The sequence below is a fragment of the Vitis riparia genome, unplaced genomic scaffold, assembly GCF_004353265.1.
Source record: "Vitis riparia cultivar Riparia Gloire de Montpellier isolate 1030 unplaced genomic scaffold, EGFV_Vit.rip_1.0 scaffold322_pilon_pilon, whole genome shotgun sequence".
Classification (NCBI taxonomy): domain Eukaryota; kingdom Viridiplantae; phylum Streptophyta; class Magnoliopsida; order Vitales; family Vitaceae; genus Vitis; species Vitis riparia.
Window position 1 is genome coordinate 325,522 of NW_023269668.1, and position 11,442 is coordinate 336,963.

Consider the following 11,442-nt stretch of genomic DNA (forward strand, 5'->3'; position numbering starts at 1 on the left):
GTGGTTGAAAGATCCTTAAAGCTTGATGCCCTAAATCTTAATTGGTTGGGAGTCATCGATGGACCCCTGTTACATGGACAATTTAGAAAAAAATACCTTTAAGCCTTGTGTTCCTACAATGAAAAAAAAAATTGTGAGAAAAGAGGTGCGTTCCTAGCCTTTTGGAGGTTGATCAGTTTGCTAAGCTTTGAAAAAGAACTAGGTTGGGGGGAGAGATTAGTTCAACATACTATATTCGGAAGGTAATAGATAACACTTAGATTTTTGTGGAAGAGTAAGGTTTGACCCTTTCAGAGTGGAAACTCTTTTAAAGCTTAAATTTGCATAATGCCTTCTCTTTATGAATTGTGATTAGACAAGGTATTTGATAACTCTTGCTGAAGTTTGGGTTTTCTTTCTTTGATGTTCCATGTGAGAGTTAGATCATCATGCCACTTGAAAATTGTTTTTTTTTTTATCAGCGTGATGTTGTAAATTATAGTACTTTTTATTTTTCTTTTTATCTCCTTCATTGCTAAGGGACTAGCAATATGTCGGTTGGGGGAGTGATTACTACTCAAAAAGTGCTATTTTATAGCTTGTAATTAACTCTTTTAAATACTTTTGAGTATTAGTTATTACCTTTTAACTCAATTGGCATGTTAAGGACCCTTGCAATCGTTTCTAATCAAATTGTGTTAAGTTTTGGTGTTTTTGATAGCTTTTTGATCACCAAAGCAATCCAAGAATGAGGGAGAGCTTTATATAATCCATGGAAAAGCAAATGGAAGCTCATTTACATGAAGAATTCAAGCTTTGGAGCTTCATAGTTCTTTGCCAAAACCAATCAAGAATGCAAGGAGGAAAAAGAGATAAATCTAACAAGAAATTCAAGAGGATAGAAACTGTTGGACATATTTCAAGTACTTCCTGGAGTCCATTTCATGCATACTATATGTCGTTTTGAAGCTCGGGAAGTTAGGAGTCCAACGCTTCAAATGGTGCATGAATTGGAGTTGAAACGAAGAAGTTATGGCCGTTTGAAACCAACCGCATCAAGCTAAGTGGAAATTTCGCAGCCCGAAGCCCATTTCGCAGTTGCGAAATGAGCTGCGAAACCCACCTTTGGCACGTGGGTGCCATTTCGCAGCCCATGCCTCCATCTTCGCAGCTGCGAATCACATTGCAAAATCACCTCCAAATTGCGGAATCATCTCCAAGTTGTGAAATCACATTCAACTTGCAAAATCAAAGTTCAAACTTGAAAAATGGACAATTCAACGTGCAAAAACCACCTGTGCAATCTCAGATATTTGCTATCGACTAAGTTAGATTTTTTTCTCAAGATATTTTGTGTAAATTTCTATTTTCTCCTTATAATCAATCAAAGATATTATTGGGATATTTCTTAGAAAATATCTTCTCTATATATATATTTGAACCAATGTAAAGATCATCATGTAATCTTGTAACATATGTAATCTGACGAGAGGAAGAAATATATTTTTACAAAGCACCTACTCTATTTTTCCTTCATATTTTTGTTTTCTCGTTATTTTTATTTCTAGCCAAACAAACTCTGAGGATGTTTCCTCAGTGGATGAGTGGCTAGGCTCTTTGTCTCTTGGAATGAAGTAAGCCGGGTAAGTTTCCACATGCATAAATTAGAAATTTTGTTGTTTCAGCTTTTAATGAAGAGAAAGTGTGACCAGTTAATAGTTTTTATCTTTTTAGTTAACTTAAAATGCCTTTTAATCACCTAGGCCAACACTTGGTAAGGCAAGTGATCTCCGTCCATTGAGATTCACTAGTTTATCTCTTGCGAGCCTTTGGGAGGTGGTTTAAAGGTAGGATTTTCTAGAATAGCCAACACTTGGTAAGCTTTTAGACTCCAAGAAGACATCCATTAGTTATCTCTTGTGAGCTTTTGACGGGTAATCCAAGGTTAAGGATCACCTTGAATAGCAAATGCTAGGTGAGAGGCATGAGCCATTGCAAGATGCATCACTGAGAGGGAATTAGTGTTTAAACCCATTAAGGGGAAGTATCTGTACCACACCGGTTAGAGAATTAACTATATGTTAATTCTCTAATGCGAGGAAAAGAAACAAATGACCGGAACTCTCTTTTTGTATTAGGAACTTGAGCCTAGTGATCTGAAACTCTAAGAAACACTTTTCTTTGTAATTAAAATCAGTTACTATTTTTTGTTAGCTTAAAACCAAGCCTTTTTCAATCAAAGTTTATGTTTTCTTTTAAAGCTAACCTTGAAATGAAAAAGCACCAATTCAGCTTTGAATTAATATCAATTGTGAAGTGAAAACCCATCCCAGTGAATGACCCTAGAGCCACTATGCTATGCTAGCTAAGACTATCCTAGTACATGGTGTAATAGGTTATAAATTTTGTTGATTACTCCTATCTAAGGACGGCAATCAAGGAACACCAGTTGGACACGAATCAAATGGCACCATTGTCAGGGACCATTGAGAGGACATGAATCAACTAATACACCAATTGGGAACAAATCACTCACATCCTGTCCGGATCTCATATCATTTCCATGACTCTCCGGCATCATATTCGGATACTTTATCTTTTTAGCGGCTCTCCGACATTGTATCCGGATCCACTGTCTTTTTGATGGCTCTACATCGTGTTTGTATCCCTTATCTTTTCAATGCCTCTCCGCCATCATGTTCGGATCCCCTATCTTTTCGATGGCTCTCTAACATCATGTCCAGATCTCCTATCTTTTCGGTGACTCTTTAGTGATTACTACCCAAAAGTGCCATTTTACACCTTTAAGTCATTATGTTTTAAGCACTTTTGTGTAGTAATTCTTCACCTTTATTCCAATTGGCATGTTAAGGACCTAGCAATGACTTCTAATCATATTTGTGGCTAGTTTTAGTGTTTTGACATCTTTTTGGATCATTAAGACAAGCCAACCAAAGAAGAAAAGCAAAGAGAAGCAAAGAAAATCAAAAGAGAAGCAAGGAGGAAATCTAAGGACAGCAGCTGCAGTGTTCTTTGGCACTTTTGGAGCACTTCCCGAAGTCCATTTTTTAAAAACTATAAACCATTTCAAAGCTCAAGAAGTCAGTAATCCAACGCTTCAAACCGTGCACGATTTGGAGCTGAAACGAGGAAGTTATGACCTTCGGAAGAAAACTGCTTCAGGTGTGCGAAAATTTCGCACACCTCCTGAATGGTGTGCGAATTTCGCACACCTGTGCGAATTTCGCACCCCTGTGCGAAATCTCCTCTGTTTTTTGCAGACTCCACTTTAGATATTTTCTTAAGTTTCTTTTGATGTAATTCCTTTCTTCTCCTTGTAACAAGCCAATGAAAAGCTTTGCTTTTGTAAAAACTATATAAGGGGTGGAAATCACCTCTTGAAAAAATGTAACCCGAGTGTTAAGCTTAACACTTAGCAATATATAGAGCACTCTTATTTTCTATTTTCTCGTTACTATTTTCTCTTTCTTGGAAGCCAAACAACCTCTGAGGATGTTTTCTCAGAGGATGAGAGGCTAAACTCTTGGTTTCTTGGAGTGAAGGAAGCTAGGTGAAAAGTCCAGATGAAAAGTTGGAAAATGCTCGTGCATTAAATTCAGGTAGTTGAAGTTCATAAATGGCTTTTTAATCCAAAGTTTTGCTTTAAATCCCTTAGAATCACTTTGAATGGCCAATACATGGTAAGCTTCAGGTCTTTATGGATGCTTATTGCTAGATCCATATTAGTCCATTAGTTATCATGTACGAGCCATTGGAAAGTGGTTCAAGGTGAAGACCTATATAGTGTCTAAAGCCATTAATGGACCTTGACTAACATTTCTATTGATTTTTATGGATTAAATCTTCATTGTTAAACCTACACCGGTTCGGGAAATAACTATAGGTTAAATCCCCAATGCGAGGAGAAAATCCGGAATTTTCCACTTTGCATTCTAACTTGAGCCTAGCAATCCTTAGCTCCGAGAAACTTTCTTTCTTCCATTTTTAATTAGTTTATGTTAATTTAGGTTCAAATACTTTCAAAACAAATTTTATTTTCTTTTTAAGCTTTAAGTTTTTGATAAAGGAAATCATTAAATTTAATTTCTAATCATGAGTATATCACTGGTAGAATGAAAACCCATCCCAGAGTTCGACCCTAGAGCCACTATACTATAGTAGCTTTGCTACACTAGTATGAGGTCATAGGTTTTATAAATGTTTTTGATTAAATGACCCGACTGGGTTTTTCCGCGAATCATTTAGCATCATTTTTGGATCCCCTATTATTTCAGCGGCTCTCCGACTTTGTGTCTGGATCCCCTATCTTTTTGGTGGCTCTCTGACATCATGTTCAGATCCCCTATCATTTTAGCGGCTCTCCGATATCGTTCTGGATCTCCTATCTTTTCGAATGCTCTTCGACATCTTGTCTGAATCCCCTATCTCTTTGGAGGCTCTTCGGCATCGTGTCTGGATCCCCTATCTTTTCGATGGCTCTTTGACATCCTATTCAAATCCCCTATCTTTTTTATGGCTCTCTAGTATCATGTCTGGATCCCCTATATTTTATGTGGCTCTCCAACATCGTTTCAGGATCCCCTATCTTTTAAGTAGCTCTCTGGCATCGTGTCTGGATTTCCTATCTTTTCAGCAAGTCTTCGTCATCACGTCTAAATCTACTACCATTTCGGTGGCTCTCTAGTATCATATACGGATCCTCAATCATTTCAATTGCTCTCCAGGATTATCTTCGAATCTTCTTTCTTTTTTATGGCTCTCTAGCATCGTGTCTGAATCTTTTATGTTTTTTATGGCTCTTTGACATCGGGCTCAGATCTCCTAACATTTCGATGGCTCTTCGGCATCATGTCCATAACCCCTTTTCTTTTTGGTGACTATCTGACATCGTGTCCGGATCTCCTATCTTTTCGATTATTCTCTGACATCGTGTTCAAATCTCCTATGCTTTGTGGGAGCTCTCCAGCATTGTGCTTGGATCTCCTATGATTTCGGTGGCTCTCTGGCATCGTGTCTGGATCCCTTATCATTTTGATAGCTCTTTGGCATTGTGTTCAGATCCCCTATCATTTTGACAGCTCTCAGACATCATATTCATATCCCTTTTCTTTTGGATAACTCTCCAACATCGTGTCTCTATCCCCTATCTTTTAGGTTGCTTTCCGGCATCATGCTTGGATCCCTTATCATTTTGGCGGCTCTCTGGCATTGTGTCTGGATCCTCTCTCTTTTAGGCTGCTGATTCGTGCCCAATTGAGTATTTTAATCAAAAATATTTATAAATCCTATGACCTTATATTGGCGTAGCAAAGCTACTATAGCATAGCAGCTCTAGGGTCGAACTCAGGGATGGGTTTTCACTCTACCAGTGATATACTCAAGATTAGAAATTGAGTTTGATGATTTCCTTTGTCAAAAACTTAAAGTTTAAAAGAAAATAAAATTTGTTTTGAAAGTGGTGTTTGAAACTAAACTAACTTAGAACTAGGTAGAAATAGAAGAAAGAAAGTCTCCCGGAGCTAAAGGTTGCTAGGATCAAATTCAGAATGCAAAGTGGGAAATTTCGGATTTTTCTCCTCGTATTGGGGACAACAACATAAAGGATGTTGTTTCCCGAACCGGTATAGGTTTAACAATGAAGATTTAATCCATAAAAAGTTAATAGAAGTGGTAGTCAAGTTCCATAAATGGCTTTAGACACTTGGGGTCTTCACCTTGAGCCACTTTCCAATGGCTCGTACATGATAACTAATGGTCTTATGTGGATCTAGCAATAAGTATCCATAGAGACCTAAAAGCTTATCATGTATTGGCCATTCAAAGTGATTCTAAGGGATTTAAAGCAAAACTTTAGATTTAAAAGCCATTTATGAACTCCAACTACCTATATTTAATGCATGAGAGTTTTCCACCTTTGCATCTGGACTTTTCACCTAGCTTCCTTCACTCCAAGAAACCAAAGGTTTAGCCTCTCATCCTTTGGGAAAACATCCTCAAAGGTTGTTTGGCTTCCAAGAAAAAGAAAAATAATATAGAGAAAAGGAAAGCAAAAAGATCTATATATTTCTCTAAGTGAAAATATACAATAGTTGGTCTCTTGGCACAAGCTCCACCGAGATATCCCGTTTAAGTGTTTACAAGAGAGTTTATATAGGAACGTAATTTACCCTTCCTTGAATACTTCCTAGCTAAGGAATTACATGAGTGGCTGAATACAAGGAGAAAATGGAGATTTAGACACAAAATATAAGAAGAAAAAGAGTCGGCAAACAAATATCCCTGCTTCGCACGTTGCATGGTGACTTGCAAAAATTTCGCAAGTTGATTTCGCAACTTAGAATCCACTTTCACACGTTGAGATCCAAGTTCACAAGTTTCAAAATCAACTTCGAATGTTGGGCTTCACCGTGACTGCACAGCCGCCATCCACTTTAAATTTCGCACGTTGAAGTTCCAATTTCGCAAGGTTCGAAATTGTCCCTCAGCTTGATGCAGTTGTCTTCCGAAAGCCATATCTTCCTCATTTCATCTCCAAATCATACACGGTTTGAAGCGTTAGATTCTTGACTTCCTGAGCTTTGAAATGGTATGTAGCATGTAGAAAAGGGACTTCGGGAATTTCTCCAAAAGTGTGAAAGAAGACTGCAGCTGCTGTCCTCTATTTTCTTCACTCTGTTTTTCCTCTCTCCGTTGTTCTTTCCTTGCATACTTTGAACGACTAAGGCAAAGGACTATGAGGCTCCAAAGCTTGGTTTCTTCATGAATTTTAGCTTCCAAAAGCTTTGCCATGAACTATATACAGCTCTCCCTCATTCTTAAATTGCTTTGATGAGCAAAAAGCTATCAAAAACACCAAAACTTAACACAATTTGATTAGAAACGATTGCAAGGGTCCCTAACATGCCAATTGAGTCAAAAGGTAATAATTACTACTCAAGGGTGTTTAAAAGAGCTAATTACAAGCTACAAAATAACATGTTTTGAGTAGTAATCACTCCTCACAACCGACATATTGCTAGTCCCTTAGCAATGAAGGAGAGAAAAAATAAAAATAAAAGTAATAAATTTACAAAATCATGCTGATCACTCCAAAAAATGTTTAAGTGGCATGACTGATCAAACTCTCACATGGAACATGAAAGAAATAAAACTCAAACTTCAATAGGAGCTATCAAATAATTTGCCTAGTCACAATTCATAAAGAGTAGGCATTATGCAAATTTAAGCTTCAAAATAATTTCCATTCTCAAAGGTCCAATCCTTACTCTTCCATAAAAATCTATGTGTTATTTATTAGTTTCCGGATATAGTATGTCAAACTAATCTCTCCCCTGAACCTAGTTCTTTTCAAAGCTTAGCAAATTAATCAACCTCCAATAAGCTAAGAACGCACCTCTTTTCTTTCACAATCTTTTCTTGTAGGAGTGCAAAGCTTAAAGGCATTCTTTTCTAAATTGTCCATGTAACGGGGGTCCATCGATGACTCCCAACCAATCAAGGTTTAGGGCATCAAGCTTTAAGGATTTTTCAACCACTAACTCCTCGGATTTCACCCGGACTTTTGAGAATGAATTTCTAATACCCAAGCACCTACAATATGTTAAACTCCACCTATTCACCCATGTAACGAGCATTGAGGTCGGTGACTCCCAACCATTGAAGGCTTAGGGCACCAGGTTTTAAATATTTTCACCATATACCCCTCAGACCTTGCTCGGGTTTCAAGGCAAGTAAAACATTTTTCTTTTTCTTTCTTTTTCCAAAGGCTCATTGGCCTTTTATAAGGTGTCTCAACACTATTAAAATGAGGTCAAAGGTACCAAGTCTAAATTTTCCTAAGTCAAGGGGGAAAATAGTTTTTCATCTTATAAACGGAACCTAGTGTGCATGGTGTGTGATAAGCTTAAGTAGAAGAAATAAGGTTGAAATCAATAGGAGTTCAATAATTCATCAACTTTAATAAACATAATACAAACTCTAAGTTTCAAGTAAAAAGACAAAAATTTAATTTTTCCCATTTCATTTTGAAATTTTTTCCTTAATAACCATGGAGAGTATTAAAAAAAAAACTTTAAAAAATTTTAAAAATTAAGCAAAAAGCAACTAAATTACCAAAATAACTTACCATTAATAACAAAACTTCCTTCCTCAACTCTCCCTCCAACCAAGCTGAACATTGTCCTTAATGTTTCAAGAGCGATTAAAAGAATAAAGAGAGGAAGTGGTACCTCCTGAATGATATAGAGTCTGAGTCGTATAGGAGAAACCACATGTTTCAAAGACAAAAGAGTAATGAGAAAAGGGAATATAATAAAAAATGATATATATATATATATATATATATATATATATATATATATGTATGTATTACTTGGAAAAGAAATACAATATGCATGATGTTCAAGTAATACATCCAATCCCAGTATATAATACATCAAAAAGATGGGATTCACAAGTGTAAAAAAACATAAAGAGATCAGATAGTAGTGGGATCATGTGATGGCTCTGCTCTAATCTCCTCATCTAATATGGGCTGCTCAGATGGTATGGTCCCCTCATCTGGCACTGGAGGCTCGGATGGTCCAGACCTATCATGCCCAGGAAGTCTCTGCATACTCAGATGTTGCTGGATCTGATGAAGGATCGTGGTATGCTGGGTCTGAGTAGCAATGATCTGATCCTGGTGTGCACGAATAGTGGCCATCTGCTGGAAAAGAGAATCTTGAGTGGTGCTCAGTGTCTGCAATGAGTGCACTAAGCCTCTGAATTCCGTAAGAGAAACGGTGACAGTGGGCTCAAATGAAGGAAGAGGTGCTGAGGTAGCTGGCACGATTGGTGGAGCACCCTGAGTGATAGGAGAAGTAGGAAGTGTAGCCTCAGGCATGTGCATTGAGGTGTGTGCTGCAGGGGCAGGAGGTATAATGTCAGTGCCAATCTCATCCTGCTGGGCTTGGGGCGGCTGCTCATCTTGGTGTAGCTCTGGAGATGGAGGCACAGCTGGGGCTCCCTGAGGTGAAGGCACATCTGGGGCTCCCTGAGGTACAAAGTAGGCTGCCAAGTGATGCCATTTGTCGAGAGAGAAGTCTTCTCGGCAATGGCGGCGCCTCTCAAGATGGGGCTCTGCAGGATAGCCCAAGTGCTCTAAAATCTGGCAGAGGAGCCTCGGAAACAATAACGGAATGGCATCTGCTCTCTGAAGCTTCCTCTGATGGACTTTCTCTTCAAAGTGAAGAAGAGAAGTCATAATCAAGTGATGAGGGCTGAAGTAATATCCCTCAGAAATCCTAAATAACGCCCAAGTATAGCTCCTCTCCTCTGAACTTTATGCTGAAGTGGGAAGATGTTAGCGCGCAGGAGCACATTAATAAGGAGCATCCCAGATGGAAGCTCTCTCCTAGTAAACACTGAGGTTGTGGAAGTCCCCCTGGACAAGATACAAACCATGTCCCTCGGAGAGAATGAGGACCACTCCCTAAAGTCTGCCTGACTCACAGGCTCATAAGGTATATGGAGGGCCTCAGCAATGTGGCGAGCTCCAATAATACCCTAGCGTCCATCTATAGTAAAATAAATGAGGGTAGGATTCCGAATGCCTCGAGTAGTCATAGACTGATAAAAGTCTAGAACAACTCTGGGATAATAGAACTGCCTAGGGGTGAGAAGATGCTCTATGTGATACCTTTATAGCAAACGGAATGAATCTCTGAGCTCTGGCTGCTGTTTGAGAGCATTGATGTCGAACCAAGTCTTTGAGTGGAATGATCGATCTCTGCAATCCAGGTTGCCCTCTATAGGCGGCCCTACGATCATAGGATGCCTGATGATGGTCTCGAGAAGAACCCCCACAGGAATTTGAGAAGGCTTAGTAGGCGGCTCTGCCTGAGGTGGCTGGGCCTGAGGTGGCTGGGATGGCTCTCCAGGACCCGTGAACTTGGCCCTCTTCGCGGGTGGCAGTGAAGCAGGCCTCTTGGCTTTGGTGGTGGGCTGCACAGGGTCAGTGGGCAGCCTCCTGGTGGGATACCGGAGCTGAGAAGGCGTTCCACCCTCAGATGGGGGAATGGTGGAGTCCTGAGCAGGTGGCGAAGTGGCGCCTCTGATGGCGGACGGTACTGGTTGAGGCATCGGCGAGGATGGGGATGCAGAAAGGCCTCCCCTAGTCTTTGCCATGGCCAAAATGCTTGGAAGTGGACTGATCAGATTCCAGAGAGTACTTAGGTGGTGCGCGGGGTTGCTCTCTTCGGCTTCTCTACTTCAAGGGTTTAAATAGAGATGGGGGAAACCAATTTGGAGTGGTTTAATGTTTAAAAATTCCCATGGCAACCGAAAAGTCGTTTTTGAAAGTTAGGCAAAGTCCTGGGGGGGTTTAAAAGTCAGTTAGGAGTTTTCGCAGCTTAAAATTTCACCGTGCGAAATTTTTGCACCTTGAATTTTTCCGTGCAAAATTTTTGCACCTTGAACTGAGAATTTTGCACCTCAAATGGAGTTTCGCACTCAATTTCGCACTGTGTGAAATTTTCGCACCTTGTTTCGCATGGTGCGAAACCATTTCGATACTTAAAGTGATGGCACTCGTGTGCCAGAGAGGTGTTTCGCACCTTGAATAGTGGTGTGCGAAACTGACGTTTAGAGAATTCGCACCTTGTTTCACACGTTGGAATGAGTTTCGTACCTTGGATTGAGGTGTGCGAAATTTTCGCACCTTGATTCGCACTGTGCGAAAATTGGTTTGGGCTGTGCGAAATGCCACTTGTGTGCCAGGAGGGTGCTTTGCACGATACGAAAATTTTCGCACCTTGAATAGTGGTGTGAGAAATTTTGCTTTTGGAATTTCGCACCTTGAAATGCATTTTCGCATGTTGGATTCCACCGTGCGAAATTTTCGCACCTTGAAATGTAGTGTTCTGTTCCCTTTGTTTTGCTTCCCTGTTTTGCTTTTCAAGGCTTCTCCACATTTTTCTTGATTTTTTCCTGAAATTTAACATCAAAATTGACTCAAATTAAGACAAACTAAACCAAATTTGAGCAAGAATTAAAATCAAAAAAATAAATTAAAATAACAATACAACTATAAAACTATAAAATTCATGGACTTATATAGTCCACGAAACCCTGCTTTCCCTTAAAGTTGTTGTGGTTCATGGAGGTTGATCTCCTCCTTGTCTGCATTGTAAGGCTCTATGAATGGCTTGAGACGATGGCCATTGACTTTGAAGGTTTGATTACCTTTAGAATTGAATAATTCCACCACTCCATTGGGATGCACTTGGTGAATAATGAAAGGACCCATCCACCTTGATTTCAATTTTCCCGGAAAAAAATGAAGTTTAGAGTCATAAAGCAAGACTCTTTGTCCCTTGGTAAAATTCTTATGATTTACCAACTGATCATGCCATTTCTTCAACCTCTCTTTTGCAATTTTTGAATTGAGGTAAGCATCATTCC

At 39.4% G+C, this 11,442-nt stretch overlaps 1 protein-coding gene across 1 annotated transcript; it reads right to left on the reverse strand.

Moving 5' to 3' along the window:
* Positions 1–9,681: 9,681 nt before the first annotated feature.
* Positions 9,682–10,167, reverse strand: LOC117909764 (gibberellin-regulated protein 14-like). The gene has a single exon (XM_034823821.1). The coding sequence runs from the start codon at positions 10,165–10,167 to the stop codon at positions 9,682–9,684; it is 486 nt and encodes a 161-aa protein (XP_034679712.1).
* Between the last annotated feature and the right edge of the window lie 1,275 nt (positions 10,168–11,442).